At 48.8% G+C, this 24,812-nt stretch overlaps 12 protein-coding genes across 12 annotated transcripts; 4 read left to right on the top strand and 8 right to left on the bottom strand.

Annotated features, from left to right (window-relative positions):
- Positions 1-10: 10 nt before the first annotated feature.
- GGS22DRAFT_191148 (NAD(P)-binding protein) lies at positions 11-852 on the top strand (the record flags this gene model as incomplete). Its single annotated transcript, XM_047965078.1, has 2 exons — positions 11-72; positions 138-852. The coding sequence occupies 2 exons, from the start codon at positions 11-13 to the stop codon at positions 850-852; spliced, it is 777 nt and encodes a 258-aa protein (XP_047816392.1).
- Positions 853-1,435: 583 nt separating this feature from the next.
- On the top strand, positions 1,436-2,718 carry GGS22DRAFT_46245 (uncharacterized protein). The gene has a single exon (XM_047967141.1). It carries the CDS (start codon positions 1,660-1,662, stop codon positions 2,542-2,544), a length of 885 nt encoding a protein of 294 aa, XP_047816391.1. The 5' UTR covers positions 1,436-1,659; the 3' UTR covers positions 2,545-2,718.
- Positions 2,719-2,932: 214 nt separating this feature from the next.
- On the bottom strand, positions 2,933-3,845 carry GGS22DRAFT_181089 (40S ribosomal protein S5; the record flags this gene model as incomplete). Its single annotated transcript, XM_047963835.1, has 4 exons — positions 2,933-3,250; positions 3,314-3,497; positions 3,637-3,676; positions 3,746-3,845. 4 exons carry the CDS (start codon positions 3,843-3,845, stop codon positions 2,933-2,935), a joined length of 642 nt encoding a protein of 213 aa, XP_047816390.1.
- A 576-nt stretch (positions 3,846-4,421) lies between these two features.
- Positions 4,422-5,507, bottom strand: GGS22DRAFT_181088 (quinone oxidoreductase; the record flags this gene model as incomplete). The annotated part of the gene is made up of 1 exon (XM_047963834.1): positions 4,422-5,507. One exon carries the CDS (start codon positions 5,505-5,507, stop codon positions 4,422-4,424), a length of 1,086 nt encoding a protein of 361 aa, XP_047816389.1.
- Positions 5,508-6,133: 626 nt separating this feature from the next.
- On the top strand, positions 6,134-7,541 carry GGS22DRAFT_169729 (cytochrome b5). Its single transcript, XM_047962363.1, has 2 exons — positions 6,134-6,704; positions 6,770-7,541. Exons 1-2 carry the CDS (start codon positions 6,396-6,398, stop codon positions 7,271-7,273), a joined length of 813 nt encoding a protein of 270 aa, XP_047816388.1. The 5' UTR covers positions 6,134-6,395; the 3' UTR covers positions 7,274-7,541.
- A 389-nt stretch (positions 7,542-7,930) lies between these two features.
- GGS22DRAFT_46234 (uncharacterized protein) lies at positions 7,931-8,839 on the bottom strand. The gene is made up of 2 exons (XM_047967140.1): positions 8,323-8,839; positions 7,931-8,270 (listed from the first exon to the last, which is right to left on the bottom strand). Exons 1-2 carry the CDS (start codon positions 8,706-8,708, stop codon positions 7,958-7,960), a joined length of 699 nt encoding a protein of 232 aa, XP_047816387.1. The 5' UTR covers positions 8,709-8,839; the 3' UTR covers positions 7,931-7,957.
- A 1,074-nt stretch (positions 8,840-9,913) lies between these two features.
- GGS22DRAFT_169726 (Alpha/Beta hydrolase protein) lies at positions 9,914-11,065 on the bottom strand. Its single transcript, XM_047962362.1, has one exon. It carries the CDS (start codon positions 11,053-11,055, stop codon positions 9,946-9,948), a length of 1,110 nt encoding a protein of 369 aa, XP_047816386.1. The 5' UTR covers positions 11,056-11,065; the 3' UTR covers positions 9,914-9,945.
- A 939-nt stretch (positions 11,066-12,004) lies between these two features.
- On the bottom strand, positions 12,005-13,497 carry GGS22DRAFT_169724 (uncharacterized protein). Its single transcript, XM_047962361.1, has 2 exons — positions 12,520-13,497; positions 12,005-12,468 (listed from the first exon to the last, which is right to left on the bottom strand). Exon 1 carries the CDS (start codon positions 13,144-13,146, stop codon positions 12,649-12,651), a length of 498 nt encoding a protein of 165 aa, XP_047816385.1. The 5' UTR covers positions 13,147-13,497; the 3' UTR covers positions 12,005-12,468; positions 12,520-12,648.
- On the bottom strand, positions 13,496-15,893 carry GGS22DRAFT_169723 (mitochondrial carrier domain-containing protein). The gene is made up of 5 exons (XM_047962360.1): positions 15,458-15,893; positions 15,124-15,145; positions 14,919-14,995; positions 14,489-14,734; positions 13,496-14,425 (listed from the first exon to the last, which is right to left on the bottom strand). The coding sequence occupies exons 1-5, from the start codon at positions 15,497-15,499 to the stop codon at positions 13,862-13,864; spliced, it is 951 nt and encodes a 316-aa protein (XP_047816384.1). The 5' UTR covers positions 15,500-15,893; the 3' UTR covers positions 13,496-13,861.
- Positions 15,894-17,454: 1,561 nt separating this feature from the next.
- On the bottom strand, positions 17,455-18,084 carry GGS22DRAFT_195796 (ribosomal protein S25; the record flags this gene model as incomplete). The annotated part of the gene is made up of 3 exons (XM_047965723.1): positions 17,931-18,084; positions 17,546-17,750; positions 17,455-17,480 (listed from the first exon to the last, which is right to left on the bottom strand). Exons 1-3 carry the CDS (start codon positions 17,982-17,984, stop codon positions 17,455-17,457), a joined length of 285 nt encoding a protein of 94 aa, XP_047816383.1. The 5' UTR covers positions 17,985-18,084.
- A 243-nt stretch (positions 18,085-18,327) lies between these two features.
- GGS22DRAFT_46147 (uncharacterized protein) lies at positions 18,328-20,766 on the top strand. Its single transcript, XM_047967138.1, has one exon. The coding sequence runs from the start codon at positions 18,689-18,691 to the stop codon at positions 20,534-20,536; it is 1,848 nt and encodes a 615-aa protein (XP_047816382.1). The 5' UTR covers positions 18,328-18,688; the 3' UTR covers positions 20,537-20,766.
- On the bottom strand, positions 20,766-22,344 carry GGS22DRAFT_46151 (uncharacterized protein). Its single transcript, XM_047967139.1, has 2 exons — positions 21,582-22,344; positions 20,766-21,487 (listed from the first exon to the last, which is right to left on the bottom strand). Exons 1-2 carry the CDS (start codon positions 21,906-21,908, stop codon positions 20,996-20,998), a joined length of 819 nt encoding a protein of 272 aa, XP_047816381.1. The 5' UTR covers positions 21,909-22,344; the 3' UTR covers positions 20,766-20,995.
- Positions 22,345-24,812: the final 2,468 nt, after the last annotated feature.

The raw sequence follows: 24,812 nt of genomic DNA, 5'->3' as shown, positions 1-24,812 counted from the left end.
TATTCTTGAAATGTCGAAAGTCGATAATGAAATTCGAGGTCGCCTAGCCCTTATAACGGGTGCTTCAGGAGGGTATGTGCTATTATTACGTTTCGAACTGGAGTTTGTTATATGCAGCCGGAGTTGACGCCTCACAGAATTGGCTCTGCATGTGCCCGAGACTTATGGGCTAATGGGGCTTCCCTTGCTCTGACTTATTACAACAACAGACAACCTGTTGACGAATTAGCCCATGAGCTTCTCAAATCACCCGGCAGCGAAGGCCTCAGAATCAGTTGCCATAAGGTTGATACCGGCTCGGCTGAAGATATCGAACGGCTCTTTCTCGAGATCAAGAAACAGCACGGCCAGGATGGCCCAGATATCTTAATCTCGAATGCTGGGTATGGCAAGAGACGTACCGGTATTCTAGATGTGAGCTTGGAAGAGTTCGATTACATGATCAACATAAATCTGAGGGCTTCATTCATTCTCGCTAAGCTGAGCATTCCTCATATGGAGGCTCAGAAATGGGGTCGGATTATCTTCGTCTCTTCCATAGCTGCACAGGGAGGAGGAATTAACGCCTGCCATTACGCTGCCTCAAAAGCCGGTCTAACCGGTCTCATGAAGAATCTAGCAATGAAGCACGCTAAGCTGGGTATCACAGCCAATGACATAGCTCCAGCTATGATAGGAGAAACCGGCATGATACCAGACGCAGCATTTGTTGAAGGTACACCCGGAGACGTGAAGAATATACCGGTTGGACGGCTAGGGACTCCACAGGAATGCGCAAATGCTGTTACCATGTTGTGTAGGACGGGCTACATAACCGGTCAAAGTATTTTGCTGAGTGGCGGTCTTAAGTAGGTAGTGAATTATTTTCGGACGTTGCTTTCGGACGTATCTCACAGATGCATTACATGCACCTTTGAAGCCTGCTTAAGCGAACCAATATTAATTTCGTGTATCCAATCACAGATTAATCCAGATACATGTCTTTCGGGTGCTTATTTTCATTTTTATTTTTTTGGGTTCTACCATCGCATAGATCATGCTTAGATTCTGGGATAGTTTTTATTGGCTACCGACCTCTCTCTCACCGGCAAACTTCGGTGAAAGCTCCACCGTATTTCTCCGGTCACCGACACACGGGGGTAGCGAAACCCGACGCCGGATGGAACCAATCGGCGCCGTGCAACTGGATCCTTGAATTTTGTCAACCGTAACCCGTACAACTTAAACTGAGTTGATGAGTCACGTCGAACGTCGATGAGCCTTGGCGAAGATCCTTCGTTTCACTTTCATTCCAACATTGAACATCCATGGATCGCATTATTCCGTACCCCTATCATTAACTACGGAATTACTCCTACTGGGTACCCCTTACTCCTGACGTATCCATCCGTTCTTGGAATCAGACGGGTCGATTAACTACCCGATAAGCTGACGTATTACTTTCGTATGCATCAAGCTTTCAGGTGACTTTTTAAAGACCTTTTAAAGCAAATAGTTAAGGAATATTTGTGTTGTGTTTGACATCTTCAATCCAAGGCTGAAGGATTCAGACAAGACAAGACAAAGGAACCAGGCCACACCTATCCCATACAACTAGCCTAGCTCCAGAGCCTACCCTCCCTCTTTAACCACACCACCCAGCCCAGAGCCATAATCAAAATGGGCACCCCCTTCATCTCCCTCCTAGAGCCCACCCGCCTAGACGGGTACGACAACACAAAACCGCACACCGCACAACCCGCACACATCCCGCGCGTCTTCCTCGATGCAATGGAAGTGCGGGAAGCCGTATTCGTAGAAGAGCAAAAAGTGCCCTTAGCCTTCGAGTACGACGCGGACGACGCGCGGTCGTGCCACTGGGTAGTCTACGCGAGCGTGAACCGGACGACGGAGCCGGAGGAGCGGGACCCGCAGACGGGGGAGGTAACCAAGCCGCGGAAGTCCGAGACCCGGAGCGTGCCCATCGGTACCATGCGCATCGTGCCCTTCCCGCACCCACCACACCCGCCGTCCGGTGCGCGGTACGTGGGCAACGTGCTGCAGGAAGATGATGGAAAGGAGGACGATAGCTCCTCCCATGATAATGCAACGGCTGCTAGACCCCGAGCCAGGACCCTGACTTCCGTAGACACCGAGCGGCAAGCCTCCGCGCTACCCTTCGGCGCAGATGCGCCGACCACATACCACGACGGAAAAGAGCCGTACGTCAAGTTAGGCCGGTTAGCCGTGATCCCCATGTTCCGAGGCCACCACATCGCGGGCCAGCTCTGGCGCGCGGCGAAGGCATGGCTCGAGGAGCATCCTACCTTCTTCGACCCCAGCGTTACGGAGTTAGGGATGGACCAGTTGAAGGCAGGTGGTGCTGGGGACATACCCAAGTGGAACGGGCTGATATGCTGCCATTCCCAGGAGAGTGCGGTCAAGCTGTACGAGAAGTGGGGGTTTAAGGTTGATGAAGGTATGGGGAAGTGGTATGAGGAGGGGATACCGCATGTAGGCATGTTTCAGCGGTTGAACATTAAGCATATGAATCCGCAGGTATGATTTACGAGTTGGGTGGGTGGATAGATGGGGGAAGAACTAAGCTGTGAGGTGCTGACACCAGTGCTATGACGATCTCAGCATCACTATTGCTATGCCTACTTGCTGTTGCGATTCTTACTATGATACCAGGTCATGAATGGCCACGTTCGTCACTAGCTACTGCATTTACGACTGTAAAATCAATGGAATCCTATTAACACCAGAATCCTTTTTGGCGTGACTTAATTCAGTTCATGATTTGCCCGCACGGGCAGAGCCTTTATTTTTGCAGCCCTATGTGACTATGATGCCATAGAACCACTTCCCGCCTGAGCCTGAAACGCACAAATGCAGAGAGTAAAATGCCCAGATGGTCCACGCCGAAGAAAACCCAGAAACAACACCCCATTTATCGGTTGCTCTTGGCCACACGCTCCAGCTCGTCCTTCTTCTTGATGGCATAGGAGTTGCTGCTTCCCTTGGCAGCGTTGATCAGCTCCTCAGCCAGGCATTCGGCAATAGACTTGACGTTGCGGAAAGAAGCCTCACGGGCACCGGTGGTGAGGAGGGCGATGGCCTGGTTGACTCGTCGGAGAGGGGACACATCGACGGCCTGTCGTCGGACGGTACCAGCGGAACCGATACGAGTGCTGTCTTCTCGGGGACCGCAGTTGACGATAGCATCGACGGCGATCTGGATGGGGTTTTGGTCGGTCATCAGGTGAATCTAGATATAATGTTAGAAATCATCACAATACGATTTTATCCTTTTTCGGTGGTGGATCCTTACGATTTCGAAAGAGTGAGCGACGATTCGGACAGCCATAAGCTTCTTGCCGTTGTTGCGGCCGTGCATCATCAGAGAGTTGGTCAATCGCTCAATGATGGGGCAGTTGGCCTTGCGGAATCGCTTCGCGGCATAACGACCTGCGGAATGGGGGATGTAGACGGGGGATCGGATCTGAATGTAATCGCTGTAAAATTTCCACCGTTAGTCTACCATTCACTCCATCGTAATTATCTGCGTGCGATCGGATATATGAAGACAGCTGTCGCGTCGTTCAAATCGAATTTTTCGAATCGATATGTACTATGGTTAAATAATCGACTTACGTCAAAGAAATATCGCGAATCTCAACATCCTCGTAGCTCCCTGTAATAATTTATCAGCCGCGATGCTCGAAAGGTATCAAGCCAGGAGCGACAGCAGAAGGGAACGTACATCGGTTGAACAGCTTGATGCTGCCAATCTCGGAGGTGACGTCCTTAGGAAGGACCTGGTAGGTGGTGGACTCGACCTCGACCTCGCCGGTTTCAGACATCTTGAATTTGTTCTGGCGTTCGGGCAGGAAGATTGGGGTGTTGTTGAAAGTCGAACTGAAGTCGAAGGTAGATGGTGGGGAGGATCGCGAAATTCCACTGATTGAATGTAAATTCAAGATTGAGAAATTTTGGCCGGGTACATCCGATTCAAAATTCGTGGGTAGAATTGGTGCGCTAGGGCTCAAGGTTAGTTCAAGAATAGTGCAAGAGCCAATTAAATTGTCTGTTCTGTAACTCTCAATGTAAGCGGCATAAGCCAGCCGACAATTTTTAGCGTCCTAAGATGTGGGGTTCTCACGTGACACATGCAAACCTTCACAGTACTAGGTACTAGGTACATACGCCCCTTAACATAGAGGCGTTCAATAGTGCGTCAAAACTCCCTCAGTGGCTTTCTCTTCTCTTCTCTACACATCCTCGTTCATGACATCTACGACAAGAGAAAATATCCATATCATGTTCAAATAAAATAAAATAAAATATTCGTCGTATTCATCTACATTCTTATAATCATCAAGTTCATACATAATACCTAAAGATATCCATCACGTGAACTAATCCAATGACTTCACCCATCAACAGAATGGCTCTCCTTCACCCGGCACATCGATCCCCAATGCCATCTTCCCAATCGCCTTCCCCTCTTCAACCCGTCTATGCACCTCCCTGATTCCCTCCGCCGTAAGCCTAAACCGCTTCATCAGATGACACTTAATAGTCCCATCCTCAAGATACTGACCCAACTTCTCATACCACTGATGATGCTTCTCCTCCTTATCATTGACGTAATAATGGTACGCGCCAGAGGCCAACCAGCACCAAGAGAACGTCAATGACTTGCTCATCATCTGCGAGCCGTACATATCAAAGTGAGCCTGCACGATACTGCAGATTTTACCAAACGGCGCTAGTACCTCCGCAAGAGGGAACAGGTACTGCTCCGTTCGCGATGTGATGTACGCGTACTTCAGAGGTATGTCAGCCGGGAGGTTGAGGTCCTTTATCTGTTGGACGATATCCCCGCGATGATTGACGACATGAGTCGCGCCCATCTTCTTGGAGAACTCGACGGTCTCTGGTCTTGAGGCTGTGGTGATGACGATAGGCAATTTCAAGACATTTCTAGCGATCTGAGAAGCGATGGATCCCATGCCACCGCCGCCATTGATAATCAGGATCGCGGCCTTCTCGTTTTCCTTGATTTCTAGTCGGTCGGCCAGAGATTCGTACGCGGTAGCGAAAGTCAATGGCATTGCTGCTGCTTGGATAAACTCCACTGACTTCGGCTTGTGGCCGGCGTGGCGCTCATCCACGAGGACTTGCTCGGCGTACGTGCCTTGAAAGACCGGGTTTGCAAGATAGAAGATCTCATCGCCGGTTTTGAAATACTTCACGTCCGGCCCCGTTTCGAGGACGATACCAGCGCCGTCATAGCCAATAATATGGAAGTTTGGCGGTTCTTGGGTGAGTGACTTGACTCGGTCGTAGTAGTCGGGGGGGTCATCATATGTACCATTGCGGACCTTTATGTCGATAGGGTTGACGGAGATGGCCTTCACCTCTACGAGCATTTGGCGCCCGGTTGGCTTTGATGGCTTCGGAACTTCTTTCGAATGCAAGTTCTCAACAGCGCCGTATTCTGTTACGCCCACCGCGTGCATGGTAGAGGAAGCCATCTGATGTTAAGGTAAGATATAATTTAGATTAGAATGTGATATATGCTTTGATTTGCTATCTAAGTTACAGGTTTTACGTTTCCTTTATCGGGCTACTTCGCCCATATATATAGACAACCATCATCCCGAGAATTTACATGTTGACGTGCTGATTAAGTCACGATGAGGGGTATCCTGGTGTATCCTGATATCTTGCCGAAGGGCGAATGAAAACCGATATACATCTGCGGTGATGAGTGAGGGACATAGTTGTCGTGAAGAAGTTCACCCGCATCTTCATAGCGACGACGAATCAAGGCTTGGCCGATATAAGTCGGTCCCGGGCAGGACAGTGTTTATGATGACTATGCTTTAAAGAGTTATGGCCCGCGTAGATCCCGAATTTTCAGCTTTTCCACCGGTCACCCGTGAGAGCGAAACGCGGCCGAGGTTGTGGAGTTATAGCATGCCGCAGCGGTAGATTTATTACCCCTATTTCTAATCTCCGAGTCCCTTTTGCATGCGCCACGATGTGGCTGGTTATCTTACCTAAGCTCACTGGCGCCAGGTGCCAGAACCTTGGATCCTTGGCGAGGTTCCGAGCATCCGCTTTCTCCAACCACAGCCAACCACAGGTCTCTAATTCGCAATTCGCATTTCGCGGAAGCTAGAACCTCCGTCATAACTATACGAAATTATACGAGCTCTACACGCCAGAAGCACGAGGCCACCTTGCTTTATATCTTTCCATTTCTATTTCCTATATTTCCACTTCTCATGTAAACTATATACATAATATCTATAATACCACCTTTAATCAAATTCAATCCCATCTAGAAAGCTATATAGAACCATCGAATCGAACCTTCGAACTAACCCTGAATTCCTTCCGCCATGGCCGAAATACGTCAGCGGAAAGGCAAAGGCCCCGCAAGGGACGAGACCTACAGGACCGCCATCGTCGAGGAGCTAGACACATCCGAGTCAGACACCCCAGCGCCGCCGAAGCCCAAGCCGAGCGTCGATGAGCTAGTCACCGACGAGGAGGAGTATAGTCCGTGGGTGGACATCCTGCGCGTGATCTCCTTCCTGATCTTCGCCTCGTGTGGGCTCAGCTACCTAGTTTCAGGCGGCGAGTCCTTCTTCTGGAACATGCGCGCGCCGCCGAAATATATGCAACTGGATTGGTGGAAGACGCAACTAGTACATCCTCCCCTCCCTAAATTCCAATTCATCCTGCGACCTCCCTAACACATAACCTACCCCAGCGCGGACCAATCTACCTAACCCCCGCCGAGCTCGCAACCTTCGACGGCACCGACGAATCCAAACCCATCTACCTCGCCATCAACGGCTCCATCTACGACGTATCCCTGAACCGACGAACCTACGGCCCAGGGGGCTCCTACCGCTTCTTCGCCGGCGCCGACGCCGCGCGGTCCTACATAACGGGCTGTTTCGCCGAAGACCGAACGCCCGACCTCCGCGGCGTCGAAGACATGTTCCTGCCCCTCGACGACCCAGCCGTCGACGCACACTTCAGTACCGCCGAGCTCGCCGCCCTAAAAGAGCAAGAGCTAAAAGAAGCGCAGGAGAAGACCTACGAAGCGCTCGCGCACTGGGTGCGGTTCTTCGAGAACAGCCCCAAGTACTCGAAGGTCGGGTACGTGAAGAGAGAGAAGAACTGGCTCGACAAGGAGCCACGGAAGAAGTTGTGCGAGAGCGCGGCGAAGGGGAGGAAGCCGAGGAAGATTCCCGGGGCCGAGGAATGAGTGGGGTGATTTTATATATACCTATGGATAGATATATGATTTAGCGAAAAAGCATGTACGATGTACAGCGGGAGAATGGGGTTGGTTTTTGGTTCGCTTTGGTATTTAATATGGGTAATGGAAAAGGGAATGGTGTAAGGTATACAGTGTGGCTGTAATAAATAGAAAATTTATACCTCAGCGTCAACATGTCGTGGGTCTGGTTTTCTGAAAGACTTATCTACCATAGGATGTAGGTATCATACTTTACGTTTATCGTATTCAGCCAGTCCAATGAATTATTAGATCGACCACTGTCACGAAGTCATATATGCAAGCCATAACATTTCACACTCAAGACTAAAGCCTCATATTTCTCAATGGGATCAACAGGTATTATTATTCCAAAATCAGGGCATTTCATCTAACTGCACAATAATGCAAAACCGAGCCGCTGCCAGCCCCCAGGGGCGAAGAATCCAATGTACATATGATGTATATATACGTGGTGTTTTGTTTCTCTAGATCTGCCGCGGCGTGCTCACTCATCCAATGGGCTGAGCCCCCGTTCGTCTCTTCCAGGTCATACTATCATAAGTCTAGACCTGGACGGGTACCGCGCGATCCGCTTCTTCCCGTCATTAAGTCCTAACATCCGAAGACTGTAAACATGTTTCCGGTTATTTAATTCCAAATACGGTCCGATCATAGCATGAACATGGCAGCAACCAAACCAACGAGACCAACAGAGCTCGAGACACCGACCATAGTGGCGGCACCTGTAGCGACGGCAGAGCTGGTGGCGCTGGACGCAGTTCCGCTGGTAGTAGAGCCGGATCCGCTGGTGGTGCCGGTGCCTGAAGAGCCAGAGCCAGAGCCAGTGGAGCCACCAGTAGAGCCGGTGGTGCTGTTGGTGCCGCTGGTACCACCGCTGGCACGCGTGGGAGCGACGTTGGCGGCTTGAGCCTTGGCGAGGGTCTTAAAAGCAGTCAAGCTTCGCGAAGAGTTGGCAGTAGTGCTATCAAAGTTAGTCACAAATCCATAATCAATGGTGTGAATTCAATACTCACTTCTCGTTAACAACCATCACCATACCGGCTTGACAGTGCTTGGCCTGAGAGCAGTAGAACCATAGAGGGGTCTTGGCCGAGACCATGACGCTGTAGGTGGGGATCATGCCCATAGCCTGGCTGGCGGCTACGGGTTGGTAACCGGAGAAGATGCCAGTCGTGTTGGTGTGGGCGGCGATGGGAGAGCACGGGTTGTCGAAGTTGGACTGAGCTACACTGTGGTTGCCACCTCGGAACTGGAACTGGAGCATATCACCAACATCCGCCTTAACATTGTCCGGGCTGAAAGCGAGAGTACCGTTCGTAGAACCGACCGAAACGACGTGAACCTTCTGGGCAGAGGCGGCACCCAAGAGGGTAAGAAGAGCAGCAGTAGTGAATTGCATTTTGACGGTTTGAATAACTGTTTCCTAACTTCGAAAGAAGAGAATATCGTTTAAGAGAGCGATCGTAATAAAGCGACTTGCGCTGGTAGGACTAGCCTGACGAATATTATTGTTGCGAAAAGAGAAGAAAAAACGAGGAAATGAAGATCCCAAAGAGAAACGTTTAGCACTGAAATGAATTGAGAGAGGAAAAATAAAACTTGGCATCAACGGGAGCAGCATGATACTTAAAGACCATAAGGGATATGGCGGCAAGCAGATGAATGATCGCCATGCTAGGGGACTACTCCATGACCCATGTCCCGACATCTACAGTCAAGGGTGAGGCTGGAAGTGAAGAAATCTATGAAACACGTTTTGACCTTGGGCTAGATATCTGGATTAGGGGATACTACCACATAGACCGGGGTGTCCATAAGACGGGCTCTAGGCAGCCGAGATATCTCATGTCGGCCAGCCGCCATGCTACATGAACTGCTGGTACTAGCCAATACGACTCATATCGGGATGTACTTGGCAATAGCAGAGCCACACGGATAGACGTGATTCCTGTAAATACTCATTGGCAATCATGGCAGCAAGATGAGGCTTATTGGCGATGCGCGTCATGTCGATGCAAATAAATTATCTTCCGAGCCGTACCCGTTCGGTCTGTCTCACTTGGGAATTGTATTGCTCATCCCTAATCCTTAATGATAGTAGTAAGTATTCCCTCTTGAAGGCGGTAAACTGTCACGGTCCAGACCCGTTTGGTCCATCCTAGCGACAAGTCAAAGGTTGCCTCCAAGATGGAGAGTCCCAAAATGTTTCGAATCCGGGGGAAGTTGAAGTTGGAAAGTTGACTGGGGTAGGGAGAAGACTCCACAAAACAAAGCGATGGCTGAATAGAATTAAGGTTGGATAGCTAAGCGACTAAAGCTAATCGGGACCCGGTCCAGGGGCTTCTCGGAGCACGGATCTTGCTTCAGCAGGGTCTTGTGTGACGCCCGCCAAACTCAACTAGTTTCATCCCAGCACTATTAGACGAAATAGGTTAAACGCTCAAGACTTATCGATCTTATTTTCTGATTGCTGCTTTTCCTCCAATGTGGCTTAATCAGGTATTAGCCACAGCAATTAGAGTTATGCCAGGTGCACCCAACGAACCGTTATGTAAAATATAACGGACTTCAGCAAGCTCGGGATATCACCGTTTGACAGCTCAATTATGTAATGTTTTAAATTTAATGTTCTAAACTCACTGCTTAAAAAAGTTGTAGGCATCTACTAATGCGCTTTCTACCTCACGTTCAAGTCCTACTCCTTCATAAGCCATGATCAGATTGTGCGATATAAATTCCGTTGGATGAAATCTGATTACGTTGTTGTCTATTGCAGTCATCTGCTCTGCAAATTCCTCGATTGTGTCGAACATAGCTTCCGTGGTACCGCCATGGATGAATAGTGGAACTCTGGTCCGGAATGGATGATGCAAAGGCGAAATATAAGCCACTTCCTCTGCGGTTGGCCGGTGTTCTGGAAAGTAGGCCTGGGCACCCCATTGAAGTAACGATGCAACTAAAGAGTCACTTGCCGAGTTCCTGCTCGCATCATAATCCGCGCCGGCTTTCGACGTCACGTGGACCCAAGGAGACCAGACCATCGCACCGCCTGGTAACGGGAGGCTCGATGACGTCTCAAGATATCTTAGCAAAGCAATAACCAAGTTTCCCGCTGCAGAATCCCCAGACAATATCACGTTTTGCGGGTTGACGCCCAAAGATAGGATATAGTTGTAGAAGGTGACTAAGTCTTGTACAGCGGCTGGGAAACGGGTCGTGTTGTCAACTGATGGTCGATATTGTGCGTAAAAGGTCCTGGTCGCTTTTAGGTACCGGGACATGGCCTTCGCCACAACACGTCCGGACGTTTCCTGGCCCCATGCTAGAACAAAAGCGCCACCAGGGAAATGTAGTACCACCTTCTCATCGTCGAAGTTCGGTGACCCTTCGTGTAATGGTGCTGGATACCACAATCCGCCCACGGCAGCTGGTTTCGCCACACCGGGGGTTATAACTCCGGAATACAGATTTGTCTCCGCAGGTGCCGCAAGAGAATGTCGTTCCTTTGCTTTCTGATGGTCCGAGATTACACTAGACATAGCATCCGATCGAGTATACACATAATACGCAAGAAGCTGCCGAACCAGAGGGTTTATAATACACAATTTTAAACTCCATTCTGGAAACGGGCGAGATGATTTTAGGAAGTAACGAATCAAGAGCCATGGAAAAAGAGCAGCTGTCTTCAATAGAAGGAATATGATCAAGATAGCCTTAAGTGGCTGCTTCGACCACATAAAAGTCATTTTCTTTTTTTTAAAAAAAAGGTTGAATATATGAGTGTCAGACACACGGAAATAGCCGGAGGTTACCAGTAAGACACTCCTTACTTCTGTTGGCTGCAGTAAGATGGTCATTTATTGCTAACTGCAGGCCATGTGACCAGGTGGTTAATACTGCATGTAAGCAAAGCAGTAAGCTAGAAATTGGCAAAGTGTTGACTATTCCTAATACCATACTTTCACTTGGCTCGATTCCTCCTGTTCAAACAGGCTTCGTATTTTTGCAGTTGCAGTCTGTAATATGTCAATATTATATTATGTACATATCTATGTACCAAGGGCCTATATTGTGGTTGTAGGATGGTAAAGCCATGAAGCTGTTGATCAACGCTGGAGTCCGTAAAAAACTACCGTTCGATACGTGAAACCTCCGCGTAGAAAACGGTAATGCCGATTCCGTTGTGCTTGCAGCAGAAATCAGGTGTGGCTTAAGACATGGACTTAAAGCGGCAGGCCTCAAGTTTCAATAAGCACCTAGGCAGCTAGGCACTGGATCCTAGCGAGATCAAGTACGAAAGGAGCCTCAATCAAACCAGATTTGCCAGATTTGTGAGTAAGCAACTGCTATAACAGGGATAGTTTATAACTTAATATCGTTGCACGTCTGATCCCCAAACGCATTCTAGAAACGAGAACAGTCAACAACAGACAATGAAATAAAGCCCGTATTTCCAGAAGTTCAGACGAATAAGTGCTAGTATCAACCGAGTATCAACCAGTATTGACCATAGCCTAATGACGCGTCTGGCTCTTCGTTAATACTACGATGATCTACAGATATGGAACTTGTCACAATTGAAATGTTTCTTAGTCATGTAGGTTGCTTGAAACGAGTTAAGGCCATCGTCTCGAGTTGCAAAAGTTCATAAGCATGGTCGCGCTTTGAAGAGACGATCACTTTGGAACTATCATGAGGCTTTATGAAGCTTTCTTGATACTAAGTTGAGAGGCAAAGATCCATAATCGAGCCATCGTAGGACCCAAAATGCATTTGTCCCATGCGGGCGATCATGGGAGTTTGGGAATAGAAAGACACTAAAACGTCCCCATCAAGATATGACAAGGCCAACGCCTAGTCTGTAGCAGTTGTTGCCGCGTATTCATACGAGGCTTTGATAGCCTTACTGTCAAGTTTGGGATAGTCTCTGCATAGAAATAGATCTCTCAAAAAAACTCCGGAAATCCGCCCTAGTGGCATGACGAAACGAGTAGGCATTGACAGGTGCCACGACCTTCCACGAAAATGGTATCGTGAATCGATCTCATAGGTCGCTTATGTAATTACAAGTGCCGGTTGATACTGATCTGTCACGGTCGATCATGATGCTCATGATGCCCATGCCAAGTCTGACTAAACCATGTCCTCGGGTGCAGCAGCTACCAATTGTGAGAACAGAATTTATGATACGCGGGGATTTCCAGGCTTACCCATAACACAGACTCTTCACACGCCAATTCTTGCCTTTAGGGAGGATGTAGACTCCTCTCCCAATCCTACTTCTTCACAGATCAAGCAACAACTGAGGCGCGACCTTCTCCAAGTCCTCAACCTATTCTCTAGTCAGCACACCCTCTACCCCCTCCACACTCATCAACACCACCCGTCAAGTAACTCACCTCAAGAAACCCCTTCTCCTTCTCCACCACCGTCCGCGCAATCGCCTCCCGCACAAAGATATCCATATACTTCGCGATCGCCGCATTAGCATCCTTCGACACCCTCGTGCCGTCCTTCTCGAAGAACTGATGCAGCACATGCGTCAGCAGCTCGGGCGGTATCGTCTTCCTCTCCTCTTCCTCGCTCTCTTCTCCTTCTCCCTCATCAATCTCCATAGTATCATTATCTCTTCCTCTCCCCTGCCGCTGCTGCGATCTCTCGTCTTCCGCGAACGGATCGTCGTCCGAGCCGATCACCTGCGGTGATTGTAAACTCTGGCCTCGCACCCTAGAGGGCCCCGCGGTCGTAGAAGCCTGTGCTTTGGACGCCTTCGTAGATCGGGAGGCGGCTGAAGAGGCGCCTCGGACGCGAGCGCTAGCTGAGGGGTTTATGGGCATGGTTTAATTTGGTGCTTTCGATATTTGCGTAGGTTGGGAAATACGGTGAAGAGATTTGCAAAGATCGTGATTTGGATATGCAATTGGAATTAAGAGAGGAATGGTTTGTATTTTTGGGGAGCGCGATGCACACGCGAAGCCAAAGGCAAGTGCGACCTACCTATGTTGCAGCTGCTTGCCACCTGGCCTACATTCTCCAATCACAGTAGCACAGGAGCAGCTACAATCACTCCATACAACTTGAGGATTTCTTCACCAATTACTGGTTAAATTTTGGTGTTTGATGATATTCTCACATTTACAATGCATACAGATAGACAAATTATTCACATAATACAAGGAACCACGATTGATCAAGAAATCACTTCATTCAATGTCTATCAGTCGTATGCAACCGTGGGAATCAGGCCGAGTCGAATGCCGAAACAAGCGGAGATGTAGGACGCATAGCAGAAAGAATACAGTCAAAGGGAATTGCCTAGGATCTAAATTACAGCGGGTAACTAGCTGACGAGACGTGAATGTCATCAAGTGCCTTGCCCTGCCAGTCCGTCCGCAAAATCAAGCTGTTCCAGAACGCCACGGCAATGAGTGATGCCCTGTAACAACTTTCCACCGGAGCATCCGTCACGCCCCTTTTATCAACGGCCCTGTCGCCTATCCACTGTATTACACCACCACGCCTCCCAGTTCTATTGGGGTATGAGGAGGGTATTTAACCGGAACCGCCCTTGAAGGCCTTGCCGAACATAAGAACCTGGAGCTGATCGTAGATCGACAGCACACCAGCACCGGCGACACCACGGAGAATGTTGGCACCAGCACCCTTGAACAGGGAGCGGACACCCTCCTTGGCGACGATCTGGCGGGCAGCATCCAAGGTACCGTTGTACTTGACGGCCTCACCAGAGGTCATCATCATACGACGTCGGATAGTGTCAAGAGGGTAAGAGGCGATACCGGCACCGGTGGTGACACACCAACCGAGAAGGAAGGAGGCCAAGAAGTTGTTGGAGAGAGAGCCGACAAGGATGACAGGCTTGATCGAGTCGTACATACCGAAGTATAGACCACGGTAAACAACGATACCGGCGACGGAAGGCATGAAACCACGGTAGAGACCGGCAACACCATCACTGGCGAGGGTCTTCTTGTAGACGTCGATGAGACCGTTGAACTGGCGCTCACCACCCTTCTTGGCGTTCTTCGCATCGTTGGCGAGACGAGTACGGGCGTAATCGAGGGAGTAGACGAATAGAAGAGAAGTGGCACCAGCAGCCTGCATTACGTATTAGCATCGGTAGCTCAAGTAGATATAGAGAGAATATAGAATGAAACTTACACCACCGGAGGCCAAGTTACCAGCCATCCACCAGGCGTATCCATCACGCTCCTTCTTGAAACCGAACAGCTGCTTGAACTTGTCACGGAAAGCGAAGTTCAAGGCCTGGGTAGGGAAGTATCGGATGACGTTGGCAGTGTTGCCACGCCACAGAGACATAACACCCTCGTCGGCGGTGGTTCGCTTGAAGCACTCAGCGATACCATCGTACTTGCGGTCGAGACGACCGGCCTTTATCATCTCATCCTATCCAATTTGTTAGCGTTGTAAATTTCGACTAAATATTTTCAAATATAAGGAAGCTTTTAATTGCTCAATGAACATGTAAAGCTTTCCGCACTTATTGTGGGCCCCGGGTTCGGTAACCCCAACTGCGAAATTCTTGCAGATAGGAAACCAGGGGAAAAGGATCTGCAAATTATTCACGTACCTGGTTCTGGATAAGAAGCTTGACACGCTCAATAGGAGCGGCGGCAGTCTTCGAGACGGCAGCGGAAACACCACCCACTAAAATGTTGATTAGCAAAAATTATCCCGCGTCGTTAAAAGTATTATGCCGAGGTAGGAACCGAAATAATGGCGACAGTGTGTGCGTGCCAACGTTCGAATTCAATTGGAAAGGTAGCAAGACATACTCAAGAAGTCCGCCACGAAGGGCTGTGATAAACATTGTTAGTAAAGCTGTAATATAGCATATCGTATACGTATTTGTGTAATAAATCACGGTGAGGGAAGTAGGGAAATATTGTGAGAATTTTTCCACGGCCATCCACGCCAATGATAAACTCGGTCGAGGCAATAAATCATCTCGAAGTAGCTCAAAGATCCGTCTCAATGATGTCGTAGGAACCAATTGAGGCAATCGATCACATGCGCTGGGAATATCGATGGGTATATGATGGCGGGGAGTAGGCGATGCTTGCGCGAGGGATTTGAGGACTGGAGAAGTGGGAGGAGCTGCGAACTTACCGGCATGCCCAAGACCTTGGGTTTTTGTTCTTCAGACGACATCTTGTCGGCTATTCAAAGATTGCTTGATCTTTGAAACGTAGAAGGAGTGAGTGGAGATAGGAAGTGAACGAGGAAAATAGATGGAGAGGAGAGATGAAAAAGACGGACAGACGCCGAGCGAAATATTTCTACCTGCGACTGGGTCGTGCAGAAAATAGGTTTTGGGGGAGGGAAAAAAAATTGCTGCGGGTAACTGCCAAAGAGAACAGCTTTTTCTAGCGACTCTTCCCGGACCCGCCGCTAAGACTGCACGGAGACCCTTTCCTTCGCTTTCTAAACCTGCGGTTGCCCCGAAACCAATCAATGTCACGTGTAATAATGGGACTAGCACCTCTTCTCCTCCTTCTTTTTCTGAAAAAAATCCTCTAAAATCACTAAAATAACTGAAGTGATCACTAAAGTCCACTGAAGTCCACTGAAAGTGCTGAAAGTAACGTCGACCAGGTCGACTTGGGCGGCAACTTAGGCGGTTGATGGCTGCCACAAGGCCTAATCCTAACATTAAACCTCAAGGGCTTTTACCGGACAATCTCGGGATGACCTATCCAAGCTAAGATATCCCTAGCAATCTCACTTCACATCAGAGATCAGATGCGAGCTATTTTTTACGCTATTTCCCATACTACTTGCCACCAGTGCGTATGAAATACCTATTAACCTTGCTTACTCTTCATCCTACCTCTACGTCGGTATCATCCTACTGATTTACTATTCACTCACCCTTTGTTCTATCATATCGTATTGTTGATTTTTGAGGAGAGATCTAGATTATGACAAACTTTCCGTTTAGTGCGCAGATCCCGTCCAGACTTCCAGACACTTTACATGGCCGATTTCGCGTGTCGGTAAAAAAAGAGTCAGGATGTTCACCCACATGCATCTAACATTCAGGGGTCTATAGGTCTTTCATCCCGTCCCCCGAGTCAAGTTTTCGGCTCAAGCGGCGGGTCCAGCCTTGGCTGGTCGGCTGTAACTTTGTACAGACAAACGGCAACCCAGCCGCGCTAATAGTTATAGAAATTCATCAAGATCGGTTTTCATTGGATGATGATCGGGAATTTATCTACGTGCTACGGTTACAAGAACCGGGTTACGTACATGACAAATTTTAGAAGTGATATGTTGTGGGCTTTACACTATTATCAAGAGTGCTATTGACCTCTATACATACCATAATACTGGAACTTGGTACAACTTAGGTTACAATTACTTTATACATATATTAGTACCTGTTACGGACTTTCGTACATGATAAATATGCCAATAGGCAATGGCCATGACAGCTGTGAGCCTCCATATCATGTCGGGTATAGCCAACCGGTGTGATGCAATCGTGTCTATGGCTATCTGTAGTCTCGGATATACCCTAATCCTAATAGTTCACCGCCAACTGTACTAGACCAACAAGGGAGATATTAGCTAGTTGATACGCAGAACCTAAGATCGTGGTTTGAACGAGAATCGGTATTTTTGAATATTTTTATAGATATCTGTAAGGACCTAGTACTTACCTCATAGTGTCCAGTCAAAGGTGCTAGACATGCTACTTTATATTTCCTATTAATCTTTACCTTACATATAGACTTAAATGCCTCCAGGGTTATATTAAGTATTCAGGTAGTTACCTGTTCGATATTTAGTTGGGATAGTTAAGCACGATACTCAGGGGCCAACTTAAGGATCAAATTCAGGAGAGTAATACATCAGCAAAATACACAATGGGCGAACGGCAAGATGAACAAAGTTCACACAGAGTTGTCAGGGATTTTTTTTCATTTGGTCCCTATCTGAATGCAATTGCAAGCGAAATACTGAACCATAACCGTCCCAATGCTACGCCGAGGACCAAATGCCTGAATCCATCAAATCCCTATCCGCGATCCATCTGGTCCGTTAAAGTCTGTTGTCAACCGACCGAATGTCATTTTTCATCATGGTATCGTGAGACTGATGGTTTAGTCGGAGGCACCGACAGCTCGGGCTATATCAGAGGTCAGCATCCGCCTTACATGCTTTATATATACAAGGCGGTTCATCAAAACGTACTGTAGATCTTCATCTTGCTGTGCGTGACGACGGGCTTGATCTGTCCCTTCTCCTCAAGATCCTTCAGGCATGTTCGTGCCAGCGAGCCGTTGATCTTTAGTCTGTCGACGAGAGTGGCAACTGTGACGAGGCGGTACGATTGAACATCCTTGTAGAGCTTCTCGGAGGTGGTCTTGTCGAGGAGGACGGCGTGTTGTGCCTTGTCCTTGACTGTATTAAGATGAAGTTAGTCAACATGTCCATTAAATCGTTGCGCGAGAGTTCTCGTTGCGTCCTCTCAGAATGCGCCGTCGTCTATCGCGAAATTTCGTGGTACTTGCCTTTGCCCCTGTAATGCAAATGTTAGCTAAAATTGTGCTGTATATTAATTTAATAGATTCTTTACATACTTCGACCACTTCTTCTTCTGCTTCTTCGCGCCGGTTGCTGCGGGTGCCATGTTGTCTGATTTCTGATGTTGGCGTTGCAGTCGTAGATGAAAGTTGAAGGTGGAGGGGCCGAATAATGAATTTTGTAAAAGTTCGCTTCAGCGTTGTGTGAAAGGTGTGGGCAGCCTTGATTAGGCCACACGTGATTTGAATTTTATATTTAATAATAACAAGTACGCTACCAAGGTTTATTGGTTGGTTCCACAAATTGTTAAATCATCAGCCACAATTCTGCAATGTCAGCTACACAGCCACTTAGTTCCATGTGATCCTTGGCTCTCTCTCACCAACACCCCACACCAATGTGGAAACTATCTGCATCCCTATTTGATCAGTTTAAACTTTTAAATCTGACCCTTCAACGCATCCCGCTGTCTGTCTTTTTAGGGGATGTCCGGATTGAATGACTAGGTTCCAAGATTGCGAGACAACTGGAGTTCGCAAATCTATGGAAAAGGCATCTTTAAAGCCATGATATAACCCTAGTCTAATACTTTACGCGTGAACATTTCCGATTTCTGTCATTCCTTCGTTCGACGTACGTACTTACGAAATCTATGTTGGCACGCGTGGCCTCCCCATACTGTACCTCGTTACTACCGGGTGGTCAACACGCAATCCTTTAGCGCTTCGACGATCTTTTGATTTTTTACCTACTTAATTGTACATATATTTGTAAACTTCCCTATCTCATCTTCGATCCCAAGCACCCAAAATGCCGAATCGTGGTGGGATGCTTGGGTTGCGACTAGCCCCACGGCGAGTTACTTTGCTCCTCGTCCTTGTTGGCATATTCGCGTTGTTCACCCTCCTTTTTACACTTCCCAATGCTATACCGACGGGACCAAGCCTATCAAAATCGATCGCCGACCATAAGTTCTCATCGAGCATATTGAACCCCTTTCGTCCTGCTTCGCATAAGCCACCAGAGCAGAAAAATTCAACATATGGAGGAAGTTCTTGGTATTCGAATTGGAATTGGAGAAGTCCATTCTCTTCGTCTATTACACTTGATGAGAATCGCGCTCTACTCCCGCCTTTAAAGGATAGGGCTCCTGTTTACTGTTATTATGACACCACACTGCAACGAGACGAAGCTACGAAGGAAGCCGAGAGCGCGCTACTACTTACATGGAGACGTGCTTGGTGGGCTCAGGGGTTCAAACCTGTTATTCTTAGTGCGGCAGAAGCTATGAACAACCCTCTCTATGACGAACTTCAGAGATTAGATGTGGAACCTGGGTTCAAGAAAGACATGATGCGCTGGCTAGCATGGGAAAATATGGGTGGTGGACTTTTGGCACACCATTTATTATTCCCGATGGCTTCTTACGAAGTCCCACTGCTCTCTTTCTTGCGAAGAGGAGAATACCCCGGCCTTACGAGATGGGAAGGCTTTGATAATGCTCTTTTTGCTGGTCCTAAGGTTCAGATCGCAGATGCTATCGTTCACGCTCTCCGAAACCCCAAGAATAAAACGGTCAAGGACTTCATCTCTGCTGTTTCTAGTGAGACCTTCCTCGTTGACCCGTCGCACACTTCTCTCGCATTCTACGATGCCAAAACCGTCGAAAAGAATTACCAAAAAGTCGCCGAGGAAACAGCAGCGAACCGCGAGAAAGGCATCAAAAGTCTCAACCTCCTAATTAATTCACATCTGCATAATACGTGGCAAGATATTTTCTCCAACGGAATCGCCGTCCTCAAGCCCATGCCAGCTCATACAACGCATATGGTTAAGCCAGCTTTAGAATTGGCGACACTACTCGCGACTTGTAGTGAAAGTCCGGTACCATCATCGTGTCCGCCGAACATCCCTAAATGTTCACCATGTGTTGCATCACACCCAATGAAAATTTCGACTCCATCGCGCTACCGAAACACCACCGGCCTATACACTATCGGAACCGTACCCCATCCATATACTCTGCGCACGCTAGACTCCTCTAAAGACACTTTAGATATCGCCTACATCAGACGGGAGATAAAGAAGCGTGACGAGTGGCTGTATCTCATCTTCCAGGAGCTCCTCGGCACGGGGATATCCGGCTCGATGCGCGTCGTAAAGTTCAAGGACGCTGTGGCTGGGGAATACGCAACCTCGCATACGCTCTGGCTAACGGCGGAGAAGGAGTCCGTGCCCGATGACTTAGACTGGTGGTTCGGTTTCGATATCCCGACCAACGGGACCGACGATGGCAAGTCTGAGACTCCTGTCCCCGGCCCCGAGCGCAGGCCCAAGCCCACGCATGACCCCGCCGACGGACCGGTCCCGACAATAGATGATTTAGCGCACGAACCGCACCTTTTAGAACGTGCTAGAGAGATTGCTAAGAGCAAGCTCGAGCCGGACGTGCGCATTCGTAGCGCGATAGAGGCCTGGAATCTGGCGGATACAGAAGCATGGCGGTTTGCGAGAGCGTTCCTGGCGCGCGCGAGGGTCGAGAGGATGAAGTGGGAGGAGGAAGAGAGCAGATATGCCGAAGGTGTGGGTAGCGATGCCGGTAGCAGATCCAGGAGCAGCTGGTTACGGTGGGGAGACGAGAAAGAGACACAGAGTTGAGGTCGAGGAGCAGAGTTTCAAGTTTCAAGTTTCTAGAGAAAGTGTGGATAGGAGATCAATGACATGTACGGATGACAACGGACGTTTATTTAAAGCCTTAAGCTCATCGTTTGCGGTTTTGATGCTCACGGAAGCACGGCGTTTGCGCGTTATGGATTTTGTTAGACTTGGTAGAGGTAGAGTGTGTGGTAGATTCTGTATTCAGGTCCTGCTGCTTGACGCAGGTGTATCATAAATACTTAAATCAATCATCTAAAAATGAACGTTGCGCCCTAATTTCTAAGTATCTCTATGTGACTAGAACTTTGTATGAGTGTTATCTGCTATCTATTGATATTGTCTTTGAAGCGAATAAAGTCGGTCTGTTGAAAGCCGACTCGATACGCGAATGTTGAATTCGAGAAAAGAAATGTTCCTAAATAATCAAAATACTGTAACCAAAGAAATTCCCCGTCCACTTCAAGATCCGGTAGCTAAGATCGTATCGCCGCCCATCTCACCGCTCAGTTCCCGTGACGTCACGCCGCGTCTCGTAAGTCCGGCGGCTGAGGTGGCGTTGGCAACTCCGAAGCTATTGGCGCCTCCTTTGCCAATCTTGCCCCTAACCGTCGCGGACTCGAGGTAGGACGTCAGGGCGATCTTCGCGGCCTCGACTACTTTCTCGGCGTGCTTCAAGGCGTCTCTTAGCGCCTCGGCGGTGGCATCGTCGGATGCTGTCGTGGGAACGGAAGAAGCGGAGGGTTTAGTACTACTGCCATTTTCAGGTTCAGGTTCCTTTCCGCCGAGCTCTTGCTCCTTGAGCAGCTCGTGGATGTGTCCGTTGAGCCACACGCCTTCCAGCTGGGCTCGGGTCATGTCCTTGGCGCCGCTGATGCGGCCGCGACAGGTTGGTTTGCCGCAGAGACAATCGAAGGGCTGGGCCATGTGCCATTCTGTGGATGGGTAGAAGAACTATGACGGAGGTAAGCTTGGGCGGGATGGAAAGGACGGGCTCACTTGTAGATAGGTAGGACCTAGGTTGGTGAGTTAGGTAGGTTTAACGGACGGTCAGCTCTTCGCCGACGCGCAGGCCATTGGGCCCCGCGACGATATTCTGGGTGGCGGTATCGAAGATTAGGGATGGCTCGCAAGAGTGGTTGATGTACAGCAAGTCACTGTTCAGGTTCAGGTGCTTGTCTCGGCCGCACTGAACTGTGGCGTATGTCGGCTCCGGGGCGAGAGTGCATGGCGGGAAGTCCATCTTCGCAAATAGCCCAAAGGGTGGTAGCGAGATTTTGGACAGGCTCTTGGATGTGAATTCATGCGCGTTGATGATCACGTCCTGGACATCGGGATGTGAGGGCTGGGCCCAGTGTGGAGTTAGAGGTGCCATATTGCAATTCTTATTCCTTATTCCTCTCGGATTTCGGATTCCCGTTTTGGTTTTCGATGTTGGCTGATCGAACCGTATCCGAATCTCTCCACGATTTCCTAAATATCTGAAGTCTGGTTCTGACGTCTCAGGTCAAATCTTTGTCTTGGTATAATTCCTAATGGCCGGTTTCGGTTTTCGTAGTTTGAGATAAGATGGATTCTAGATGGATTCCGGGGTGATGGAGATAATGGAGACGATGGAGACGAAGTAGACAAGATGAGGAGTGAATATCGTCTCCACGTCTCGTCTCCATTTTCCCCTCGGTAATGGCGCACATTACGTTTTGCGCTAACGATCTGACTACCTAGGTAGGTGACTAGGAACTGTTAGGAGTCAATTACAAGCGCAGATACCGAGGCACACAAGCGAGTATCGAAGTTGTGTGTTTGGTCTAACTGTCTTCCAAGTGCTCGGATTCTCGAACGCAGCCCTACGCTTTTGGTTATGTACATGGATCCTAGCGAGCTTTAGTGGGGAACTAGAGAGTAAGAAATCGAGGGGTCGCGGGGATTGGCCGGCTGAGGGGTAGGGCATAACGAGTCAAGACCTATCACAGGCCTATCAAAAACCATGCATTGCCCAATGAAGGCATCAACTCCTGCAAGAAACTGCAAGCAACAGCCTGCTAGCTTGATCTGGCTTAATATAACTATAATTTTACAGGGATAAGTTAAACTCTCAGCATCAAGACTGCAGCAGGTACACCTACCGAACATATCCAACGGCCGGTACTTCCAAGGTTACAATTTTCTCCTATTCGCACGTCGTTTTCTCTGTACCCCGCTCAGGTGATCCAAAAACCTTATCCAGGCGTTTGCTTGCTTGTCTACTATGATGCTGGGTTGGGATCCATGGGTTAGGTTGGTAAAGTTAGCGACGGTACCTGCCCTACCCGCCACCCGCCATCCGCTATCCGCTATCCGCATTGATACCATACCATAGTATTACATCCATATGTAGAAAAAGCAAAAGGGAAACAGCAGAAAAAGGTTAACCGAAATGTCACCCCCATGTACGGATCCGTGATTGCTAGGTGTGTACCCGTAAATCTGATAGGGATCCGGATCCACTCTAGGTACGATGCACGTAAAAAAATGCGCGCGAACATTACTCGCGTCTGATGCGTCTGATCGGATTTTCTCCCTCTTACACTATACCCACCAATTATATATCGACATACAGAATACATACATCCATATTCGCTCACCTTTTACCTTTTAGGATATTAGGATACATCTTACATAGCATATGCAAGATATTATTGTCGATATCAGTTGACCTAGGTATTTTATGCGACACGCTATCTTCCCGGATCAGTGTCCATATCAAGACAAGCATAACGCTTTACGAATTTGGGTCCTCAGACCGTCTTTGTCGGGTCTAATGTTCCATGTCCGGGCTCTAAATAAGCTCCAAAGTTGCCCAGCCAGGTTGTTGGGCACCCTAACTGGGATAAGGGGTATTAGGGATGAATTCTTCCTTTCGAAACGGTTACGCTATGCTGTGTTACCGCTACCTCCCGGATGAATTCAAGATGGAGAGAGGCTACGCTGAGAGGCTTATCTACCTAGGTAGTCCGGCTCACCTAGAGAGAGAAAAGAAGAGTTCCAGAAAACCGGCAACGATATCTAAAGTCTGACAGCTAGCGATTCCCGGCATGCGGCTGACTTTCGATATTAAGCTACCCGCCCTGGCGTGCAGAGCCTAGCGACACCTCCCGCGATGCGGTGCCGGGATTGTCCTCTACCATGCAGTATAGCCTACAGGACCACGCGCACTGGTCCTGGCGATCGTGGTAAAAGGTTCCACCGACTGATTACTCTGAAACATACGTACACGACTTGGCACGGCACAGGCCAGAATGTGAACCCAGGCGAGCTACGCCGGGTAGCCTGGCTTAACCGTTACCCGTTAAAATACGCCCTGTCAATGAGATCACCGTGGCAGCGTGGTAGCGCGTGGCCGATGTACTATGGAGTAGACCTCGATATTGCCCGTCCATCCAGGTTGTCCTTGGGCCAGACCCATTAACGCCCCTTCGCTCAACTGATCTGGGGCACGGCCTCACTTCTCCGAAACTTACCAGATGGGCACTTCCGATCAATCCAAACTGAACGCTTGGCTGGATGGCTTGGGCTCTCGCCAAAAATATACACTGAATATACTACTGAACATACCAGAACATACCAGATATGCCATATATTCCATATATACACGATGGACCGCATTCGAGTCAGAGAAAGTCGGGTCTTTGATTCGATGATATCAGCCTTTTGATATACATACGTCGTAACCCTCCAAACGTCACCGGACCTCCCTTTGGGATGGTTGCAGCGAGGTCGGCGGCGTGGGAGGCAGCCTGTGTGCCTATGCGATTTTCATAATAACCTGTGATCAGAATGACCTTGATTTAGAAGCTACAAGGTTGCACCAGTCGCTTGGAATCCCTGCTCGCTAGTTTTTATCAGGGAGAAGAAAGCACGCACGCAGGAGGGCCGCTTGGGCGGTTACGTTCGGGAGCCTGTGCGCTGAGGCGTCATCTGCCCAGTACCTAGGTTGGTATGTAATCTTCGAAGCTGTCTCGAGATGAAGACACCATCACCTAACCGAGAATCAAACTGTGAGAGGGTTTCAATGCCGATCTATCACCACGTGTGTGGGTCGGTAAACATTCTCATAGGCATATGTTGACCATACGCCAGAAGGGAAGGCGTGACTTTTCGACATTCCATGACCGTGCCCAATCGCTCTCAAGGACCTAGAACGGTGTCGGCCCGGAGGTTGGGGGTGGGGGGTTTATTCTGAAGAGGATGGGTTCTAAAAGATCTGATGGTTACGGAGTTCTTTAAAGAGTTGACTCCC

This window comes from Annulohypoxylon maeteangense, assembly GCF_022496945.1.
Source record: "Annulohypoxylon maeteangense strain CBS 123835 unplaced genomic scaffold GGS22scaffold_15, whole genome shotgun sequence".
Lineage (NCBI taxonomy): Eukaryota > Fungi > Ascomycota > Sordariomycetes > Xylariales > Hypoxylaceae > Annulohypoxylon > Annulohypoxylon maeteangense.
This window is presented reverse-complemented; position numbering and strand designations above follow the sequence as displayed.